This window comes from Lampris incognitus, chromosome 10, assembly GCF_029633865.1.
Source record: "Lampris incognitus isolate fLamInc1 chromosome 10, fLamInc1.hap2, whole genome shotgun sequence".
In the NCBI taxonomy this organism is placed as follows: domain Eukaryota; kingdom Metazoa; phylum Chordata; class Actinopteri; order Lampriformes; family Lampridae; genus Lampris; species Lampris incognitus.
The window spans coordinates 19,396,226-19,420,108 of NC_079220.1; the positions used below are offsets into that span (position 1 = coordinate 19,396,226).

At 41.2% G+C, this 23,883-nt stretch overlaps 1 protein-coding gene across 3 annotated transcripts; it reads left to right on the forward strand.

The window, feature by feature from the left end:
* Positions 1-2,772: 2,772 nt before the first annotated feature.
* LOC130119035 (SWI/SNF-related matrix-associated actin-dependent regulator of chromatin subfamily E member 1-like) lies at positions 2,773-22,523 on the forward strand. 3 transcript variants are annotated; one of them, XM_056287401.1, is made up of 11 exons: positions 2,773-2,915; positions 3,519-3,572; positions 3,993-4,036; positions 7,255-7,353; positions 13,119-13,211; positions 13,876-14,007; positions 14,790-14,961; positions 15,204-15,376; positions 17,397-17,498; positions 17,811-18,102; positions 18,587-22,523. In XM_056287401.1, exons 2-11 carry the CDS (start codon positions 3,566-3,568, stop codon positions 18,931-18,933), a joined length of 1,461 nt encoding a protein of 486 aa, XP_056143376.1. In that variant the 5' UTR covers positions 2,773-2,915; positions 3,519-3,565; the 3' UTR covers positions 18,934-22,523. The 3 variants fall into 3 exon arrangements, with proteins under 3 accessions (XP_056143376.1, XP_056143375.1, XP_056143377.1); XM_056287400.1 differs by having other exon boundaries at positions 2,902-3,040; XM_056287402.1 differs by having other exon boundaries at positions 2,902-3,040; positions 13,119-13,199.
* The last annotated feature ends 1,360 nt before the right edge of the window (positions 22,524-23,883 follow it).

Genomic DNA, 23,883 nt, shown 5'->3' on the forward strand with positions numbered 1-23,883 from the left:
CACATTCACACCTAGGGACATTTTAATACGGCCAATTCACCTGACCGACATGTCTTTGGACTGTGGGAGGAAACCGGAGCACCTGGACGAAACATATCATTCAAAACTAAAATCTCTGTTTCTTTTGGAAAACACAGCCATTCAAATGTCATGCCCATTTACCAATTACCCAAACCTGGTCCTCATAAGTGAAAACACTTAGGGCTAATTTGTTCACTTAGAAATCAGAGCTTGACCACTATAAATAGGCCACATGTTGGACATCTTGGTTTGGACAACAATGGGGGCAATAATGGAGAGAAAGGAAGAGGAACCATCACAAATGAGATCTGGGCCACTTTGGTTGACCACGTCAATCAATGGCTGATGTATATGCATATATAGCCTGTATATTTCTGAAAATACATGTACGTGTGAGCGCTATGACAAAACCTTTACAGCAGACTGCTGTGCCCTGCACACTGAAAATGCAAGAGACACAAGCTTGTAGTGTGTTCCATTCATCACATCACTGTGTAGTTGGCCTATAGAAAGAGCTATGCATCTGATATTTGTGTATAGAGTTTTGATGCGAAAATACCATTTTGACAAGAATTAAGATAGTTTTGGATGAAGCGTTTGCTTTCTCAAGAAGTGTGTGACATTTTTATGTCGTGTGTGTACCCTTGGGTTTTGTGTGTTGAGTTTTGACAAAATGTATGTCTAAACATTGGTAAAAAAAACACAAAAAAACAACTAATTTGGTATGACTGTAAACGCTTATGGTTTAGTAATCCCATCAGTACTTCTATTTTTGCAGAACTGAGAGACGACCACCTAATGGAGGCAGAAGACGGCTATTTTCAGAAGAGCAACAGATGGCAATCATCAATATGGTCATAGCCAACAATATGATTCACTTGCATGAGATACAAAGGATCAGGGGATACTCCAAGACACAGATGCAGTCAGCATCTCAACAATTGACTGCATTCTTTGACAGAACAGATTGAGGATGAAACTGGCCTATCGTGTTCCTTCTGAAAGGAACACCGATAGAGTCAAAGACCAGTGCTTGGAATGTGTGGTTTTTCATACTGTATCAGGTATTTGAGTACAGTTACGTATTACAGCATCTAGAACAGAGGAAGGCCAAAGAGAATGTTTATGGATGTGGTGAGGGAGGACATGCAGGTGGCTGGTGTGACAGAGGACAGGAGGAGATGGAAACGGATGATCCGCTGTGGGCCTCTGTGGCGACCGCTAACAGGAGCAGCTGAAAGTAGTAGTAGTAGTAGTTATGTATTACAGCTGTATATACTGTAGTACAGGCTATATGATGGCCTACTTTTGTGTACTATAGCAATGTGCTTCAGAGTAGTCATTGCTGTACTGAGTTTCATCTCTTTTGCAAAGAATCTTTGATGGCTTTCTTCTTCTTTCTTCTCTGACAGAGAAGAAAGAAGAAGAACTACCCTCAAGCCCCAGGGTAATTCAACTTTGGGGGTCATTCTCTGTGTGAAGTTTGCATGTTCTCTCCATGTCTGCCTGGGTTTCCTCCAGGTGCTCCAGTTTCCTCCCACAGCCCAAACACATTTAGGTCAGGTGACTCAGCCGTACTAAAAAAAGTGTCCCTAGGTGTGAATGTGTGTGTGTGTGTGTGTGTGTGTGTGTGTGTGTGTGTGTGTGTGTGTGTGTGTGTGTGTGTGTGTGTGTGTGTGTGTGTGTGTGTGTGTGTGTGTGTGTGTGTGTGTGTGTATCAGCATCAGCCCTGTGACGGCCTGGCAGCCTGTCCAGGGTGTCTCCCCACCTGCCACCCAATGACTGCTGGGATAGGCTCCAGCATCCTCGCGACCCTAAGCAGGATAAGCAGTTTGGATAATGGATGATGGATGGATATTTGATATGGCAAAGGTTTTGCGTTGGATCTCCTTCCTGTCATAACCCTCCCCATTTATCCAGGCTTGGGACCAGCACCAAGAATGCACTGTCTTGTGCATCCTCCGTGACCGGGCCCAGGTTGTACTCAGTTCTTGCAAATTAAGTTCATATTGGTCTGGACATCTACCTGGTCAACAGATTTTTCCCATATCAACACCCTAAACCAATTAAGGTTGGTTGGATGGTCAGGACAGAATCATAATAGAAGAAAACATAGTCTACCAGTTCACTACAATGCTAATTCTAGCAGACTTGTCCACGTAAGTATTAAGGTTAAGCCGGTTCGAATGCCCAGGCATGGTTAGAAGATGAGCATCTGAGGACAGTGAATAGTGCTTTTCATAAGATGAGAGGAGAATAACAGAATTGCAGCGCTTATGTCCAGGGTGTCTCCCAGCCTGCCGCCCAGTGACTGCTGGGATAGGCTCCCCGCGACCCTGAGAGCCAACCGAGTCTCACCCGTTTTCGTTAAATACGAATTTAACGAAAAAGGGTGAGACTCGGTTGCTCAGGATAAGCGGTTAAGACAATGGATGGCTGGATGGATGACGTGTGTGTCATTACTGTATGCATGAGCTGGCGTGCACGTAGGTCGTGGGGTTATGGCGATAGAATCACACACAGTTTGACCCACTGATTGTGGTTGCCAGATCCTATGTAAACCTCTTGTTGGTAAAATAAATTAATTGATTCATTAAATTAAAAAAAAGGAGTGAATGTGAAATTTTGGTGTGTGTTAAATCACTGAAGATAAGCGGGGGTTTGATGATGGGTGTTTTCAAACAATTTTATACGGAATTTTCTCATTTCACTGAGTCCCATTTTTTTTTTTGCTTGTGTGTTTGTTTTTTTTTCTTTTTTTCTAATCTGAGATGAAATTGTCTTGTTGCAGCGCCGGAGTAAAATAGGGGATAACGAAGGGAAATGTTGGCAACCCGGAAGAACAGCCTGCGAATAAGCGCGTCTGTGCCGAGGAGGGAACAAAGGAGTATTCAGTGAGTATCGATCGATAAGTCCTCATCATGAGGATAGTGTAAAATTGCTAATTTTGTTGCACCCCCGGTTTTACAACACTGATAACCTCTTCACTTGAATGAAATCCTGGAAATGAGTGGATCAGGTATTGTGCCAGCTAAGACGGTGGTAATGTTACTGGTGTTCGTGTGTTCGTGTGGTCATTTGCTCGCTAGCATTGTGCTCGCTAGCTTTAGTCTAATACTAGCAAATATAGCTAATGCACCATTTGGAAGGACTACCCACCTGATAAATAAAGATAGCTAATGCGTTAGCAAGTGTTGGGAACTAATTTGTTTTGGGGGAATTTAGTTTAAACGTGAGTGTAACTTTAAAAAGCGAACAGTTCATCCATTTCTGTATGTTACCACGGTCATTCAGGTTTGGACAGTAGGCCGTGCGGGTAATCAGTTTAGCTAACGTTAGCGTTCCTGGCTGGCCGTTTATTACAATTAAGACGGCCTTATCCACATGGTAAGGCTGATTTCTATTATAAGGGGTATGTTGGAAATGGAAATGTAAGTTTTCAAGCTTCCTGAGACGGGATGTTTTTGTTTTTTTAATTCTGTTTGTTTCTACTCCAGACTTCCTTTGATGATCCTAGCTTGAACTCCTCAAACCAACCTCCAAAATGTCAAGTGAGTCGCTCCGTGCTCTCCTTTGATATTGTACAACTCTAAATGTCTTTTGCAGTTTGGGCCCAATTAACGAGGCGTACATAGTTCTCCTGTTACAACTTTGAACATTTAACATTTTTCTTTGAATTAGCTAAATTTAAAGAGCAAGACGAGGTAAATATGAATCCCAATAAAGTGACTAGTAAGAGTAATCAATCTTAAGTTCCCCATCTAAGGGGAAAATGTTGATTGATGTCTATTACTGAACATTTGTTTGCATCCGTCACAGTTAGTACTTGTGACAGGTCTATTAGTACCAATGTTACAATAGTGAAGAACGTGTGCTCAGATAGCTCATACATCAAATAGAATTCCAGTGTTTTAGCGTTGTGAAATTAAACCAATATGTTAAACTAATTGCTTGTATTTGCTTTTGCACAGAACGGCCATCTTATGCCCCTCCACCTCCTCCAGCCCCCACAACAGTAAGTACGCTCTTACAACTTTTCCATGGGGTCTACTCCAGGTAGCACACACCAGTCAGTGACAAGGGAGCCATGATGAGTCTATTCATTCACTCATTCCTTATATTGCTTTCATCCTCTCCTCTGGTTTTCTCTGTAGACACCAAGATCACCACCTCTCAAATGTTTTACCCTCCCATAATCTCCTTGATCCCACAACTTTGTATTCTTTCCATTTTACTGACCAATTTTCCAATAGGCAGCTCCCTTCACATCTTCTTCATAACAGATTTTGTTTTTCCATCGATCAGTGTCTAAGAATTTCAAACTACCTTAAGTCATAAAGTGGAATTCTCATTTGTTTTTTAACCGAATGGTTTGTCTCATCAAACCAGTGAAGAGTTGGTCTTCCTTATGACATTAAAACTGGATAAAGGTTTCCTGATTTTCTGCAATATTGTGATGATAAGAGCAGTCAGGTAGGAACAGGCCAGTTGTTAATTTGGGTAACTGGCTCGTTGACATTCGTTAATACACAGTTCTTACAACAATAACTTTAGAAATTGTTTACATAAATGTGATGGCTGTATCCACATCACTTCCGAAAGATCAAGCTTAAATATTTCCTGAGCTCCATTCATAGACTGTTGGTCATTTACTACTTTATTATTATTTTATTTTATTTACTTATTTAAGTGAGACACTGTGCAATAATGAACATTGCTGTAAATGTGCTATATTTAGACCTAAGGCATCTCATTTGCGGTCACTCGGCCTGTTGGTGAAGTACAAGTAAGAACATTTATGGAAGGCCATATTATTAAAAGTTACTCTTTTATGCCACAGTGAAATGCATTTAATTTTAATACTGCTTTGGGTTTTAAAAGTTTGATAGGTGCAATGTGCTTTTTGGCTATACTGCATTCATAAGTCACAGACACAGGTCACAGCCAACTTCATTACCTATTCAGAGGAACAATAGGTTTTAGGTTCGGGCAGAGGAACAGCCAGTGGTTCTGAACAGGGTAGAGATTAGATGTCTGCAACTAAGGCTTGAGTAGCTCTACTGATATCAATATTATGTTTTTGTTTTTTGTTTTTTTCCTTAGCGAGAATAATGAACTGTTTTTTTGTGGCATGAGTGTGATCAGACTAAAAAGAATGTGGCACCACTGAGAGTAACAAGAGGCCTCCAAATGATTTCACTCTGGAGTACTATTAAAAGGCTTGTCTGTAAATTACTCTACAAATCACACCAACAAGAGGCTGCCAAATGGTTTCACTCTGTACTATTAAAAGGCTTGTCTGTAAATTACTCTACAAATCACACCAACAAGCTTGCATTCAATTGTAAGGCACACCAGTGTGTATGGTTCATATGGAAATACAATAGTTGTGTCAACTTAAACATTCTTCTACCTTAGCCATCAGTGGACGCATTATTAAAACCCCCCCAGGAAGGTGGAGGAGGTGCAACCGCAAACAGTTTTGCTTAATATAGACATACCTTGAAATTGTACATCACATCCAGCCATTGCAGTCAAAGCACTCAAATATACCCTGTCTTGTCTGAGAACATCGACACACAACAGGTCCCGTTGCTTTGGCTGTGAACTACATAGAGCCTTGAGTCAGCTATGTTATTGAACTTGAAAATGCATTTCTATATCTTAATGGTAGCATAGAGTTGGGCCCACATGTATTCAAGAAAATTATCTATACCTTTCCATATGACAGTTCTGTTATTTTCTCCATGAAAAAGGTCTAAGGATAGCAGGTGTGGTACTTTCTTTTATTGTATTAACCTGTTTGGAGAATGTGATGTGAATTTAGGGCTATGAAAACAAACTTAAAATGACTTTACTTGAAATCAAAATAAATCTGTCCCAAGGTGTTGCAGGTTGTTGACAGCATGGTTGTCATGCAGTCCCTGTTGTTGTTTCAGTGGTGTCCGTTGGAACATGGTGGCCAGGTTCTCACATGGTGTGCAAGATTCTACAATAGTGCACATATGCCGGTGTTCCTACGAGAGAGAAAAAATCTGCATACAAGCATTGGCTACGTTTACATGAACCTTAATATTCCACTAATAATCAGAATAATAGCCTAATCAGAATTAAAAATGCCTCATGTAACCATCTCAATCGGAAGAGACTGGGTCGATCCGTCCCAATCGGAAGGAATTTTCAACCGGGTTGAGAGGGCTGGTGTAAACCTTTGATAAAGTAATCTGTTCAGTAGGAAAATTTTAGCACCTGATAACTATGTAAACGCTTAATCTGATCATTTCTCTTAGTTTGGGATAAATATATTTTAATGTGCATGTTTACCCCACATGGGGGTAAAATTAGGTGACATGAACAGGCTTCCTTGAGGGACAGAAACATGGAGATAACAAAACGTCCTCTTGCACTCTCCCTATTTGAAGATTGCAGGTGAAGTATGTGCTGCTGAGATTGCTACGTAATTGGAAAGAACGTCAGAAAAACAAATATTTTTTTCAGGATGCGATTATGGGTCCATCTAGAAAACTGTATTAACAGGCGGAACCACTTCTTTTGTTTTATTTCCAGCAGGTGGAACCACTTTGCACATGTGAAAAAAGTTATATTCTGATTAAATGCTTTGGGGAATGTAAACACACATGAGATCACTTTATTTAGCGTCCATGTAAACAGTTAAGTTGGAATCTAATCACAATGATTTCAGTCAGGTTGAAGAAATGTTGTCCATGTAACCACAGCCATTGATATGTGAACACATACAATCTATCTTCTGAGTTACAAATTTTAGAATATGATTCTGACTGGTTGCTCACTTAACCTTTCATGTACCGCTCCTTCTTGTACCCAACCTGCCTATGCTGCTGCTGTCCTATCTCCCACTGGGTTGAACACCACCACCACCAAGATCTGGGGAACACTTCTAGGAAATGCACTGAATCACATCGTTTTGAAATAAAATTTGTGCCTGAAGGGGAAACATTCAATATTTTCTTTTTGCACGGCTTTGTTCTACCTATAATGTTCACTCACTTGTTTGCTTGTCCTGAATGCCAGCCAGCAAGCTGCTTTTTTGCCTTGCATGATGACATGAATGCAAATCATTACAAACAAGCAAAAACCTTTTTTCATTTTTTTTTCATTTATTTTAATTTTATTTACATGTTTATCCCTCTTCCCTCCTCTTGTTTGTGAGCCATTTCTCATTCGTGTTTTGTCTCATTTGTCTTCCATCAGCAAATGCCTTCCACCCCAGGGTTTGTGGGCTACAACCCTTACAGCCATCTGGCCTACAACAACCTCCGGCTGGGAGGGAGCTCCGGAGGCTCCAGCAGGGTAATGAATTGATGGAAGGCTCTGAGGGCGTACTGTAAAGCAGGATGTATGATGGCAGAGATTTAGAGAGAGGGTAAAAAGATAATGAAAAGAAGGAAATGGACCTGGATCACGGTTGTTCATAAGGGTAGTATATCGATGTCAGTTGGGGGTTCAAACTTAAAAAATATAAGGAAGGAAAGGTGAAAACAGGAAGATGAGTTATAGAGAGATGAGGTGGGGTAAACAATACAAGGGAGAAGATTTTTTAAAAAAAAGGTAGTTGGTACTTGTTTGAAATGGATGAGGATTTAGGTGTGGAGTAAGATCTAAGAACAGAAAGTACAGAAGGGAAATGAAACTTGTCTTTAAGATATGGGGAACAGTGATGCTGCTGGATGGTAAGAAAGGTTGTTGTAGTTTTAACAGAAACGGCAATAGCATTAGAAGCAGTGGAGATCAAAATCCACTCTACAAAGCTATTGTCAAATTTAGGTTCTGAAAATAGGGTGTGGAGATTGTGACTGTTCTGACCTTGAATCCAACCTGACAGTAGAAATAGATTTGATTATGCAGCCTATTCTGCATGATTCTTAGTTAAATTTATCCATATTAAGATTCTAATTGGACCTCAAGCAGCAGATTCACAGTTCATTGGGATCTTTGCTGGAAGAGTTGCCATCACCTCCTCCCCTCTCAAGTCAGTCATCAAATATGCTGTAGCTTAGTTTGCGCATTGCATAATTGCAGGGTTTTTGACAGGCAGTTTTACCACCTATTTGTTGAATTTGTATTTAACTTCAAATTTCATTTTGAAATAAATTTTGGTATTTGTTACGGTTTGTCAGTTGACATGAGGTGAAACAGCAGACCAAAACCAAGCTGTTTGCACTGTGCAAAGCATATCTTGAGATCCAAACTTTCGTGATTGTTTGACAGAGTGCTTCATTGGATCACCATTGTTTGACAGCCCCTCATATTTCCCTCATCATGCTCTGTTAATTACACCCACCAGCTGCATGAGGAGGTGTCCTCATACTACTTGTTTCATATTCACAAGACAACTGCCTTTCACTGCTGAGATGTATAGCTGTTAACCTGTAATATTTAAGGGAATAAAACTTAGTGCATAATTTTTTTCCAATTTTATGCCAACTTGCATTGCTAGTTCATCTCTATTTTACAGATTTACAATGTGGTAGAACAAATGACTCAAATTCATTTCAATTTTTTTGATTCAATCTAAAAGCAATGGTCTGTCCATTGCACCATTTATTTCGCCTGCAGATGGTCTGAGTAACAAACAGGAGAAAGCTCAGGTGGGAATTGATCTTTGGCCACTTGGGTTCATATGCAGCTCTTTACCTCTCCTGACCACTTTGCTGCTTGATCGTGTTTCTAATCTCCACCCTCAGAAAATAATCCCACTATGCATTGAAAATACTGTATGCAATCTTGTGCTATTTCAAACTCTTTTTGAAGAAGCGTCATATTTTTGTGTAGTGTTGTGGTCTAAACTGGTGGGCCACTGCCAAGGAGGATAGCATTGCTGGAGTTTAGCCTGCCCTGCACCATCCAAGGCTCGTGACTTGGCATGGCTTGTGGGCTACAGGAGCTGCTGGTGACCTCCTGATTGGCAGTCAGCTGAACCTCATAGTAATGACCCATACCTGTTTTTGCTGTTTTTTGTTTCTTTTTTTAAAGTCCTCTAAAGTGTGTCAGGGTCTACTATCCTTGTCATATCTGAAAATTCCTGTAACCAAATCATAATTGCTTTTGTAGCTCAGTTTAGTGGATACTGTTGGCAAGAACTTGCCCAGAGAAAAGGATAAAACATGGAACACTTTATGTTCTCACCATATCGGTCAAATGTGGAAAGATAAGGCAGGTAGTGGCGAGTTTGAAGATGAAGCAAAGTTTTTGTGGCTAACAAGCGGATATGGCAGACTAAGCCGGTGAAAGACCCTCAACAAATGCTACCACGTTGCTTCAATAATTGAAACCAGATTAAGTCATGTTTATTGTGGTTTAACACTAGAATGACCAAGACGATCATTATGACCGTATTTGGATTTTCAAAGTTCAATAACTTTGTGGAAATAAAAAGATACAGACCTGCCGCTCCCTGAATTCTCCTAAAATTGCATATCTTCACATTAAAATGAGTTTTAGATCAAACGCACACACACAAAAAGTTACGATGAGATTAGAGTTGCCAACCGTTCCTTAAAATAAGGACTCGTTCCTTATATATGAAATATATATATATTGTAACGTGCATGGATAAGTAGACACGTTGGCCTTTGGTTAACGGGTCTGACCGTTTAGTCGAACGGTTAGCGATGTCTCCTGCGGTGCAGGAGATACGAGTTCGCGTCCCAGCCGCGGCAGTTCCCAGACTGCCCCCCGAATTCGCTACATTGGTGTCAGAAGTGGGATGGTGAGACCGTTAGGTCATCGGAAGCGCGTGCACCCAGAGGCGTGAGGGAGCTGATATGCTGAAGCGCGGGGACGCGCTTCCCGAAGGAGGGGGGTAGTGTAACGTGCATCGATAAGTAGACACATTGGCCCTTGGTTAACGGGTCGGATGCTTTAGTCGACTGGTTAACGTTGTCGCTTGCAGAGTGGGAGACACGGGTTCGCGTCCCGGCTGTGGCCGTCCCGGGCTGCCCCCTTAATTCGCTACAACATATACAGTGCTGCTTGAAGGTTTGTGAACCCTCCAGACATGGTCACTGTTTTTGTAAAAAATATTAAAATAAGCTTATTACACATACATCCAAATCCCAATTTGTAAAGCACACCTTCCAAATAATGGACACACACACAAAAAGTGATATATTTTCATTATTTAATTCAACAAAGGTAGTTTATTTCACAAAAACTGAAAATTTAACATGTGCAAAAGTATGTGAACCCTTGTATTAGTAGCTTGTGGGTCCTCCTTTTGCAGCCATTACTTCAACCAAACGTCTTCTGTAACCACTAACCAGTCTCTCGCATCTGCTTATGGGGCTTTTTGCCTACTCCTCCTTGCAGAACTCAGCCAGTTGAGAGAGGTTGGAGGGACATCTGGTATGTACCAACTTCTTCAGGTCTCGCCACAACATTTCAATTGGATTAAGATCCGGACTTTGACTGGGCCTATCCAGAGTACGAATCCTCTTTCTCTGAAGCCATTCCTTTGTAGTTTTGCTGGAATGCTTTGGGTAATTGTCTTGTTGCATAATCCATTTTCGTCCCAGCTTCAACTCCCTGACTGATGGCAGGAGATTCTGGTCAAGAATTTGTTGATATGCCGGAGAATTCATGGTTCCTTGGATAATATGGAGTCGTCCAGGTCCAGAAGCAGAAAAGCAGCCCCAGACCTTCACATTTCCACCACCATGCTTCACTGTTGGGAGGAGGTTCTTTTCTTCATATGCAGTGTTGGCTTTTCTCCAAACTTGTTGGTTTTGATTGTGACCAAATAATTCTATTTTGGACTCGTCTGTTCAGAGAATGAACTTCCAGAAGGTCTCTGGTTTGTCCAAGTGCTCTCTGGAAAAGTTGAAATGGGCAGCTTTGTTGTTTTTTGAGAGCAGAGGCTTCCTTCTAGCAACCCTCCCATGAATGTCATGGCTATTCAATTTTCGTCTGATTGTAGACGCATGCACATTTGTCCCAGATGCTACCAGAGAGGTGTGCAACTCTCGAGAGGTGATGTGTGGGTTGGCCTTTACCTGATTTATTATTTTTCTGGTGCTTCTGGGTGATAGTTTTGATGGGCGTCCACTTCTAGGCAGAGTTGCTGTCATGTTGGAGGCCCTCCATTTGTAAATTATTTGTCTTACAGTGGATGGATGGAGCTGGAATCTTTTGGAGATGGTCTTATATCCCTCCCCAGACTGATGGGCTATCACTACCCTCTTCTTCATGTCCTCGGATATCTCCTTTGCTCTCGGCATTGTTGATTTGTATGGGACCACAGTGGTTTGGTTGGTTTCCTCTCTCTTTTAATTAGTGCAGGCCAAACCCTTTCCCAAGGATGTCTCATTTCATTGGTCTGCTTAAATGATTAATTAAGCACCCAAATGTGTTTCACCCAAGTCTGTTACCTGCTTGACTTAACCAATGCAGCTGGGGGTTCACTTACTTTTGCACATACACTAATTCCATGTTTCATGTAGTTTTTGGGCTACTTAAACAAGTCCCACTAAACAAGTACATGCAACTGATAAACATATAGCTGACATTTCATACATAAAAACTGGTGATGTTAGAATAAGAAAATCATGGTAAAACAACAGAAAAATCTAAACTGCTCAAGGGGTTCACATACTTTCAAGCAGCACTGTAAATAATATATGTGTGTATAGTGTAAAGCACATTATATTTGTTATGCCCGTGCCGCCCTGTCCATCCAACCCCCATCCCTGTTCCGTTCCTTATTTCCATTTCAAGGAGTTGGCAACCCTAGATGAAATCTACCTAAAATGACCATGGACGGTCAACATGACCATTTTGTAATTTGCACATGAATGTTGTGCATCTTGTCACTATTGATGAAGTGTTTTGGTGGCATAATTTCCTTCTTGAAGTTCATTGCTCTGTCCTAAAAAAAAGAAAAACTAGCATTCTGCAGAGAAATAGTCTAAATTTGATTTTTGATTAACGCCACGTGTCTGGTTACAGACACCATTACAGACGCACCGTGATTACCACCGACATGTTGCAGTATTTACAGGCGTTGGACAGCCGCCATTTTGAATTGTTTGAAAAATAGTATTAAAAGTTGTTAAAATTTTAATTTTGGTGTCAGTTAGTTTCATAACAGACATACTAACACATACTAACATATATATTACATTAATATCTCAATTGGGTATTTATCTTGACAGAATATAGAGTTTAAAAACCACGGCGGTCAAAATGACCGCCCACGGTCATTCTAGTAATTTTTAAGTTTCCGGTCATTGTTTGGGACCGTTTTAATATTTATTTTCAGTTCTTTTTTTACACTTTTTATAGGCCTTGTTAGGTTTGTTAGATTAGCAATGTGTGTTTTCCGTTTTGTTTTTCAGGTAATATTTTCACTTTTTCCATTTTGCTATTCAAGTTCGACCATGTCTCTCTGAAGTTTAAATTTTTTGAAATAGTATTTGTTAAAATTTTACTTTTAATGTCAGTTAGTTTCCTAACAGACATACTAACATATGTAATGCATTAATATCTCAATTGGGTATTTATTTTCACAGAATATAGAGTTTAAAAACCGGCGGTCTTTTTAACCGCCCATGGTCATTTTAGGTAGGAGTGAAATTCCGGTCGTTCTGTGTTAACCATGTTTTTGTTGGCGAGGAAGGTGCCAACACACCTGCACTGGCTGTTTTTCATTTCAAATGGATTTCTGTGATTTGGAGTGCTCAGACACCAGTGCAAAACTGCCAGTATCATTGTATGTGTCAGACAGTGAAAGGAAAATGTAGATTTTAAGTATTGCAGATGTGATTCTTATTTTTCAACATGGATATTCTCTGTTGTACCATATGCACTGTTATTTACTTTGACCATTTTTTCTTTTGTTTGTTCTGGCCTCTTTCTCAACTGCTGTCCCATCTCTTTATGCGATGCCCTCACTGCATTCCCTCTCTGTCTCTCTCCCTCCTGTTCTCCATCTGACTCCTTTTCCCCTCTCTTCCCTTGTCCCCCTTTATTTCCTCTATCCCAACCCCCATTCCCTTCTTCTTCGCTATGCCCCTTTCTGCCACTCCCATTGCCCCCCCCCTCTCTCTTTCTCTCTACAGAACTCCTCGGGCATCACCGTCCCAAAGCCCCCAAAACCTCCAGACAAGCCCCTGATGCCTTACATGCGGTACAGCCGGAAGGTAAGCAGGAAGGTAAGACACCCATATAACGGTGTCTGCTTTTACTGCTTGTCCCCAGAAAGGATCTGGGGGAACCCCCTCCAAAACCTGCCTACACCCACCCTGCCCCTCCCTGTTGCTGATCCTCAGGGTGGTACAGTCCCCATGTGAGCCATGACCGCTGAATGTCACGGTGGGGGGTCAGAGGTTGGGAGACAAAAAAAGCAGCAGCACCATGACCTCCTACCGAAAACATTGATCCTTTACTATCTATTGTCCTGTTTTTTGTGTGACCGTCTTTTGTGTTGGCTTAAAGCAAATTCTCAGCGTGTCTCTGTCTTCTTTTGATCTGCTGTGCTTTCCTTGTCAGACCTCATGTTTCTTCTTGAGTGCCTCTACTCCTCTTTAGATAGTACACCCTGATAGTCTCAACCTTTTTTGGGGGAGGGGGACCACCTACAACTGACTGGTTAGTGTTAAAAATATGTGGACGAGTGGAGTTTTTAAGTCAACAATTAGTCATGGTTGAGTATGCATCACTTCGATGCCAGTATTTTTTTTTCCTCCCCAAATTTCCAACACTATTCGCTCTACTCACTTACCTTTTACTCCCTCTGCTTTACTAAAATGATACACGTGTACAATTTGCTGTTGTGACCTTGTCTTTATGTGTCCATGTACGCCTTGCACATGCCAGGTTTGGGACCAAGTGAAGGCATCTAACCCGGACCTGAAGCTGTGGGAGATTGGAAAGATCATTGGAGGAATGTGGAGGGACTTGACTGATGAAGAGAAACAGGACTACCTGAATGAATATGAGGCTGAGAAGGTGAGCAACTGGGATTGTGCTCGATTCTTGGGTTTACTTTGATCCAAATTGGCTTTCTCAAGGCACAGCTTTTCCCCTGCAAAGGCTAGAAGTATATCTATATTTTAACCTCTTGTGATTTTTTTAAAATTACTTAGTCATTATTATCTGCATAGTTGTGACTTCTATACTTATATATTATATGTATTTTTTAATATTTGTGTCCTAAAGGGCTCCCCATAAAGACATGATGCAAACTAGTTAAAAAAAACATGGTCTAATTCTAGCTGAAGCTTTTTGGGTAGAACAATCCAATGTGCTCATCTGGCCATAGAAGCCAATTTGGGCTCAGGGCAGTGCTCAGAACTTTGGTTTTTATGGATATTGTCTTATGTAAGTTGACCAATTTTTTTTTATGACCTCTGCACTCCAAAAGAACCAAGGCTGTGACTGGTTGACATGCAAGAATAAAGTTGTGGGTGTTGTATTGAAATGGGGAAAATCATCTTTGGGTGACTGTTTGCCTGCTTTGGAGTAAGAGTCAAAGTTGCCGTTTCAATTCAAATCCTGTTTTTACTTTAAGGACAACTTGTAAATTAATTAAATGTTAACTTAGCAGGCTTCTCTTATGTATTCATTCATAACCCTGTCAAAATATTCATCATACAGATAAACATCACTTTACTCCACATGTGGAGTCAGATAATCTCCTCTGAAACATTTAGTTAGATGAACTTTTTACATGTATCCCCTTTATTGTTAAACTTTTCATCACCCCACCTCCCATTGTATCCCTCTCCCAGATTGAGTACAATGACTCACTGAAGGCCTACCACAACTCCCCTGCCTACCTGGCATATGTCAATGCAAAGAACCGTGCTGAGGCAGCCATGGAGGAGGAGAGCAGGCAGAGACAGAGTCGTTTGGACAAAGGAGAGCCCTACATGAGCATCCAGCCCGCTGAAGACCCTGATGGTAAATGAGATTATCTAGCAACAGACACATTACATTTATGCTAGGTTCAGGGCTATAGTGTCCTTACAAATATGAATGTACTGTGCATGTACAAAGATGGTGTTAGAAGAAGTTTTCAGTTTTTCTTCCTCTTGAGCATTTTGGAGAAGGAACCGTTTTCTTGTGCAGATAAACTCATGAATAACAAGGAAACCTTCCTGTCACATCTTGTACTATGAATCTGTACCCCCTCCTCCTGCCAGACTATGACGATGGTTTCTCAGTGAAACACACAGCAGCGGCACGCTTCCAAAGGAACCACAGGCTTATCAGCGACATCCTCAGTGAGATTGTGGTGCCTGATGTCCGCTCTGTGGTCACCACTGCCCGCATGCAGGTGCTGAAGAGGCAAGTCCAATCCCTTATGGTGCACCAGGTGAGTCAGTAGGATAAATATACGAATAGATATAAGGGTCATTGTGCTTTTTGTCCTCGCTGGTCCTCCTATTTCCTGGTGTGATTTTCTTATCTTTTTACATTTTATCATGTATACCTTTGAAAAGCCTTATTGTCAGGGGTAAAACGAATATATTTGATATTTCATGAACAGGACAATTATTACAGAGATTGATCAGTTAATGAAAGTAAGCATGCCATTTCTAAACAAAAATTACATACTATTTTACACACAGTCTTTATGCATGCTCAATAATCCAGGTAAGGAAATCACAGAAAGTTGAATCAGTTCATCTATAAATGTTGTGTCCAGATGAACTGATTCAACTTTCTGTGATATTTTACATAGTAATAATAATAAAAAACTTTATTTGTATTGCACCTTTCATACATAAAATGCAGCTCAAAGTGCTTTACATTAAAAACAAGGGAAACAATAAAACTCAACAACAATACAGAATAAAATAAGTTAAAAGTAATAAAACACAGACCTAGGCAAAAAACATAAAACAAGGCAAGAAATAAAACCACAGTACAAGATAAAAAATAAGAGTAAAAGAAATAAAATGGCATTGATAAAAGCAAGGGCATAAAAATGGGTCTTGAGCTGATTCTTAAAACTATCTATGGACATTGCTGCTCTTATTAGTTGGGGGAGTCTATTCCAAGCCGTTGGTGCATAAAAACAAAATGCTGCTTCGCCATACTTTTTGTAGTTCATTGTAGGGACATTGAGCAGGCCAGCACCAGAGGATCTAAGAGAGCGGCTTGTAACATAATCAGATAAGCAGTCAGATAGGTATGAGGGTGCTAAACCATGTAGAGCTTTAAACACAAGTAAAAGAATTTTAAAATCAGTCCTCAGTGCTACAGGAAGCCAGTATAAAGATGCTAAAACTGGGGTAATGTGATCTCTGATCCTGTTTTTTGTTACGACCCTTGCTGCCGCGTTCTGTACTAGTTGCAGCCTATCGATACTTTCTTTTTGGGTAAACCAGTAAGAAGTGCATTGCCATAGTCTAGACGTGAAGCGATAAAAGCATGCGTCACCTTTTTGGCGTCTTCCAGGGAGAGGTAGGGTCTAATTCTAGTAATATTTTTTTGGTGAAAAAAGGCACCCTTTGTAACATTGTTGATATGTGATTTAAAATCCAACTCAGAGTCAATGATGACACCCAGGTTTTTTACTACAGTCTTATTCTGTACAGCCAGACTTCCCATTCTATTTGATATCATTTCTCTCTGTGCATTAGTGCCTATAATGAGAATTTCTGTCTTGTCTTCATTCAATTTGAGAAAATTTTCACTCATCCATTGTTTAATACTAGACAGACAATTCATCAAGGGATTGAGAGCATTGGGGTCATCTGGCGCTACAGATAAATATAACTGAATATCATCAGCATAAAAATGGAAATTCACTCCATGATCACAGATAATTTTCCCAAGCGGCACCATGTACAGGCAGAACAATAAAGGACCAAGAATGGAACCCTGCGGAATACCTGAGAAAATTACATGTTTGTCTGAGACATGGTCAGAAAGACTAACAAAATAGCTTCTGCTAGTGAGATATGTGTAGAACCGTGATAGAGTGTAGAACCATCATAGGGCTTCATACACTTTAACCAACTGACACCAAAGCTCTGAAATACATTAACTGAGAAACAAAACTGGCAGTAAGTCAGCTGTATTTGATGACTTGCCTGATATACATTAGTAATCAGCAATCTCTATAGCTGCCAATTTTAACATGCATCTTCTATTTTTTAAGGAAAAAATAACTATTTGTCTTAATGGATTTATGAATAATCCATAACTGAGTAAAATGACTCTGTAAGAATTTAAATATAGATCTCTCATGTAAGTACTCCAATTAGTCCCAACAGAGTCATATAGAGAATAACGTTTTGATTGGTCATAATCAGTTTTTTTCTGTATCTTTGTGTGCATGCATGTATTTATATGTGTGTGTAACCTGGTTAGTATCTTTATTTCAGAGAAAGTTGGAGGCAGAGCTGCTGCAAATTGAGGACCGCCACCAAGACAAGAAAAGAAGGTTCCTGGAGACCACCGACTCTTTCAACACTGAACTAAAGCGGGTAGGGCATCACTGCTGCAGCAAAGATGGATGTTGCCATCAGAATCAGAATCATGTTCATTGGCCATGTAGGTTTGCACAAACATGGAAGTTGACTCTGGTTTTGTGGCTTTCTCAGTGTACTTAACATAGAATAACAACACTACAACACAACACTCGTCAAATATATACAAAAGGATTGACCATATACAGGTGTAATAAGAGGTGATAAGGTGCAGTGGTGCAGAGAATAAATCAGAGATGCTGAAATAGATTGAATTCTCTCTGTTGCTGTTATTATTGCTTTAACAGTGTGTGATCCTTCTTTTTCAAGCTATGCAGCCAGAAAGTTGAGGTGGACATGGAGAAGTTAGCAGCGGAGATGGCAGCCGCTGAGGAGGCAGCCAGACGCCGAGCAGAGGAGAGGGAGCGTGAAGCAGCTGAACAGGCAGAGAAAGCTGCCAAACAGGCACAGGAGCAGCAGCAACAACAACAGCAGCAGCCAGAGCAGGAGGCGGCATCAAACAAACTTGTCAACAACAGCGCTGAGCAGAGCAATACCAATTCAAGTGGCGCTGCTAACGCTGCCTCGGCAAGTAAGGAGGAGGAAACACCCCTGGAGACAGGTTGGTCCAAATACACATCACTCACTCCATGTTGGTCTGTTTTCTATACAGTTTTTAATTTTGAATGCATGTTTACACTGAGTCAGAATCATGGATCTCGGGCTTTATTAACCCCTTTGAAATGCTTGCTTTAGAAAATAACAGGAGCAAGGGGAAAGTAAACATTTCATAAAAAATAATTTAAGGATTTTTTTGGGGGGGGGGGTCAGACAACAGTAACTCATGGTCAAAACACTAATGTACTGACAGGAAATTCCTGTCAGTGCATTGCTTCAACTATCCAAGGTTTTAAATATAGGCCTGTTAACTATAAATCTTATTATAAAACCAGTAGAATTTTTGGAGGCTAGTGCATAGAAATGATCTTACATCCTTCATATGCATATGCATATGTAACTGTTAGAAATTGATAAAACTCTAAAAAATACTCTCCACACTGATATATACCGTACCTTAACCACCTTTTCTCATTCTCTCTCCCCAGATGACACAGCACCTGCAGAGCCCTCCTTAGACCCCCAACCACCTCCACTTCCTCCATCAGAGCCTTCTTCCTCCATGTCTGACAAGCCTGCTCCTCCCCCCGAGCCCCCAAAGGAGAGTATCACTACCACCATCAATAGCCCAAGTGATAATGGCAGCAGTACTGCACCCCTTCCGCCCAGTGATGCCCCCCCTGGACCTCCAGCAACCCCAGACCCGCCACCAGCCCGGGAACCCAACCCAAGCATGCCAAACCCAGCTGTAGCCCCAGCACCCCTCCCTGCCCCTGCTCCAACTTCAGAAGAACCAGCACCTCCTCCACCACCACCCCCACCCCCCAACCAATAGCATAAGATATAATGATTTGTCCAGAGCTTTGGTCAGGTAGATATAGAGTGGTAGATATTGTACCAGCCCCTTTCACCCTGCTGGTATCATCCAGTAGTATAGCAGGAATTCTTTCCCAAACTATTTTTTTTCGAAGCAACAGTGCTACAGCAGTCCCGAGTGTGTAAAAAGCAGGACCCCTCTGGTGGCATTTGTGTCTGGGGAATGTGTTGTGGGGTATGTAATCAAGTTCATTAATCAGCTAAAGGTATTTGATGTGAGAGAGGTCCTAGGTATTTGTAATACATTTTATTCAAATCCGGCATCATGTAATAAGTGAATAACAAACCTTTCACAAGCAAAAAAATTTGATATTTGAAAGTCGGAATTTCACTGGGTTTTTGCAGATACAGTTAATTCTGTTCATTTTGCTTTTCGATTAATGGAGCATATCTTTGTTGATAAGTTTGGCGAATAAAATGTCACCAAAGAGTATACAATTAACACCTCTGAGTGTGTGTTCCAGGCAGTGCTCAAGTCATTCGTCATCTTTTAAACGCATCCCTGGTTGCTACGGAAAGAAGGACTAGATGTTGACTTGCAAACTTCCATCTGGGTACCACACTTATGCAGTCAGTATGGTCCAGGGCTAACTATTGCTTGGTCATCAAATAACTTAAAGCGGCTGTAGACAATTTTTCACCCCCCCAGCATTTCCAGGTTTTTTTTAAAGATTTTTCTTTTCACATTTTCTGCCTTTAATAGCTAGCGAGTCAAGAGAGACAGGAAAGGCAGGGGGGAGAGAGAGGGAATGACAAGCATCACAGGGCCCAGATTTGAACCCAGGCCGCTGCAGTAAGGACTCAGCCCCATGTGGTACGTGCTCTACCAGGTGAGCCACCAGGGCTCCCCTCGAAGTGTTGTTGTTGTTTGTGCCACTGTCACAAAGAAAACTGGATCACTTTCCGCAGCCTGGCTACTGTCCAAAGCAAGCAACAACCGTAAGAATCCCAATTTGAACTAGAAAACCCGATCTCAGTACTATGATAAAGGCAGAGTTAAACATCTGGTAGTATTGATAAAAAAGGCAGGTTGTGTTACTTACTGATCCAATGGAAAGAATGCCAACTGAATGTCGGTTTGCAACCCTCTCGAGTCCCTGGTGTGGTATCGAACTCTTGTTTCCCCGTTGAGATCTGTTTCCTCCTAACCATAGTTCGATACAACACTGGGATGCTTGATTAACCTTAACCTAACCGCAACCCAACCTTAACCTAACACTTACCTTAATCTAATCGTAACCAATGGTTAACCTGTTTCCACACAAATGCTTTCATCTGGCTACGGGGAAAGAGATCTTGACCGTGAAACAGTTCAATATAACACCGGAGCTCGCTCTCAAGTGAATGCCCGTTGAGGTTCACTCTTATTTTACCTCTGTATCACTCTCCCTCTTCGCCTCCTTTGCCTCCTCTGTCAACTGGGTTTCTTTATCTCTTGCTGGGTAGAGTTTCCACTGTTATTTTGGTTGTTTCACCATCTGCCATTTCCGCTACTGGGGATAGCTACCAGGGAAAACAAAAGCACTATCCTCTTCCTATTTTGGTTGCGCAATGGTTGACACACTTCCTTTGTGCTGTAAATCGAGCCTTCATTTTCCCACAAGATTTTACCCAGTGGTTGACAAAATTGCATAGTGAAAGCGAGGCTTATAGGGACCCAATCTAAACACTGATGGTGTCGTTACTCTAGCCATTACATTGCGATCAACATTTACTTCGTAGTAAGTTGAAAGCAAAAAAGTTGTCTGCTGCCGCTTTAACATTTTCTGGTTTTGTTACTATAGTTACTACTTTAGTCAATCCACTTTTTATATACATTTCCAAAGCTGGATTCATATTCCTAAATCTTTTTGGAATATGATTGCTGGCCCAGTATGTGCTATCATGCGCGTTAAACTCAAGTTAGATTTTGATAACCTCAGTGCTATGATATGGTTGCCTTGCAACTGTCAGAGCATCGGATATTAGCTGTTTGCTAGCTGTAGTGCCAACGGTTGTGCAGGGTATGCTAAATGTGACGTCTAGCAATACTAGTATCTGACCGCATGCTAAATTGCTCTGTCACTCAAAAGTTTAGATGACAACCAATGAAATTGCATGATAGTAACCATCAGGGCTTGTTTCTTTGGTTGTTGACACTAAGGTCTCTGGCAACCAATTTCATCAATCTCCCAGTGGTTGGAATGCATGGTACTGGCTGGTGGTGGAGATGTTCATTAAGCCTATTCCCCTAATCCAATCCCAGTGGACTTTGATTGAACACATTTCAGCACAAAAGTAAACATTCAGCAGTCGCAACGAGACTGTCGAAAGTTCCAATATTTGGCACCCAATTTTAAAACTCAATGTTTATCTTACCACCTTGTCAGTATGCATTTTTCACAAGGTTTAATGCATGTTTGTGAAAGTGTCCCTATCGGGAGCCTTCCTTCCCAGTCTGCATCCTGGTGGTATGTGGTCAGCCTGGCGTGGACAAATGTCAATCCTTGAACCAGTCAGAACCCTGTGACCTTGAAGTATTTAGTGTGTGTGTTTTTAAATTTCCATTTTGTTTCTACTTTTGTAAGCCCTTTTAGTTAAATTCATTAGAGCTGTTAGATTGATATATAAATTCAGCTTTCTTGTAAAACATGCACTCTTGGTGGATGTCATTTGTGACATTTTAAGGGGGTGGTACATCTTGTGTTCAGAAATCCTGTACCAGTTAACACTGGGGAACTTGGATCATTTCCAGCACTTCAGGTCTATTATTCTAATTCTTATTGTAGACCCGCTTCAGTTGTGTATGTTGTGTTATTTGTAAGCTATTATCTATTTACAACTGTCAAGCCACATAACGTTGAATTACACAAATACTATCAGACATAGCATCAACACCATCTGAAGTCTTTAAATCCTCCAAGTTCCGGAAACAGTACGATGACAAATGTGTCCTCGAGTGCTCATTTTCAGTACATCGTATGTGTGTCATTTGTTATTGATGCATACTGTGCTGAAAGTGGTGCAAGATGTATTATCCCTCAACCACAACAGCATGCGTCACTGTGAAGTGTCAACACAAATCAACTTTAAATGCACTTGAGTGACTTTTTTAAACCAAGATCCTGTTACCTCCGCCTGCACAAAGTTTGGACGTGACGTTGTCAACATGACAGTTGTCCTGACAGTGTGTCACCTATGACCTCAGCCATGACAGTGGGCGTCTTTGGAATCATTCACACGACTAGTCGAGTTACTGTTGCATATAAAAGTATTTGTTTCAAAAAAATAACATCCTTGTCAACATGCCTTTGAACCAATTAACCAAGCTCCATATTTATGTGAACTACAAGTTCCTGTATGAAATATTCAGTTAGCATTTTAAATTGAAAGAGCTGCTCCTGTATGTAACTTAAACAGAGAAATGGACACAACACTTAACTCCAGTGTAACCTCAGTCACGTGCATCTAAATGACTGTACTTGAATCAGTCTTTTTAATATATGCCTCTAATTTTTTGCATTTTCTTTTGTACTAAGAGTTCTCTGCCTAAATAAAGCTGATTCTCTGTCTTTCAGCAGTTGTGTTTTCATTTATGTTAGTTTTCATTGTCAAAGATGGTAGATAATGCCGTAGTAATTGGTTGATGGCCCGTCGTTAGTGGATCTGACTCAGTAGTAAATGAAACTCACTTTTAATTTGTACTATTTCATAGAATCTTTTTGGTTTTAGAATTAGTATGATGGACTCATTTGACATGGTTGTATATGGGCTATTCCAGGTGAATAGTCTGGAGACCCTGCAAAGTGGAGAAACGTGCTGTCTAAGAATGTGACTTTAATTCCACACATTTGCTTATAAACATTTTAGGTTTTCTTCAGTCGGTTGGCCTCAAGCATATGTGTAGGTTTTCTTTTTAGAAATAAGCATCGTTGGTGTCCTCAGTTGTTTCTCAATATGCTGCTGTTGGGTTTCACACATGGTCAAAACAGAAAGTGACATGTGCCAAATAGTAGTTAGTGTAAGTCTTCCTGACTCAGTTGATATGGCACACGTTAACATTCCACCTTTGGTGTTATAGGGATTCAAGCTTTCTCATCAGTTGTTGTTCCAGCTAATATAAATACACTGGTGAGCCAAACCATACTCACACATCGATCATCTCTAAACAAGGGCGCATGTCAAGGTCTGGGTAGATTAGATGGTAAGTGAACAATCAGTTCTTGTAGTCAACGTGTTGGGTGCAGGAGAAATGGCCGGGAGTAAAGACCTGAACGACTTTGACAAGGGCCAAATTGTTCTGGCCAGGTGACTGGGTCAGAGCATCTCTTAACAACCCAGTAACACGCCAAAGCGTGTAAATACACCCGCCGGTCCAACGTCTCAGTGTCACGGTTTGCCTCGCTCAGGCGTGAAAAGTACACGCGTGTATGAAGGTGCAGTGTCAGCAGGGGGCGATGGTTAGGGTTAGGGTTCGACTCTACCGCCAAATGAAATGTAATTAACATGACAACACTCGTATGCAACATAAAACATGGCTTGTGGGGCGCTCCCGGTCAGCAGTGGTGAGTACCTACCGACTGGTCCGAGGAGGGACAAACCACAGGGTGTTGGACGCCCAAGGCTAATCGATGTGCGAGGGCAACGAAGACTTTATCGTCTGGTCCAAACCGACAGGTCTACTGCGGAAACAAGTCACAGAAAATGTTTACGATGGTTATGGGAGGAGTGTGTCACAGCACAGTGCATCGCACCCTGCTGCGTATGGGGCTGAATAGCCGCATACCAGTCAGAATGTCCATGATGTCCCCTGTCCACCGTCAAACGCGTCGAAACTGGACTTGGAGCAGTGAAAGAATGTCGCCTGGTCCGATGAGTCCCGTTTTCTTTTAGACCACGTGGATGGCTCTGTACGTGTGCGCCGTTTACC

What these genes read in the sequence shown, in the direction of transcription:
- LOC130119035 (XM_056287401.1), top strand. An exon ending in CTCCTCCAGCCCCCACAACA is followed by an intron (nt 4,037 to 7,254) that starts GTAAGTACGCTC and finishes GTCTTCCATCAG; the next exon opens with CAAATGCCTTCCACCCCAGG. An exon ending in AATCCCTTATGGTGCACCAG is followed by an intron (nt 15,377 to 17,396) that starts GTGAGTCAGTAG and finishes TCTTTATTTCAG; the next exon opens with AGAAAGTTGGAGGCAGAGCT.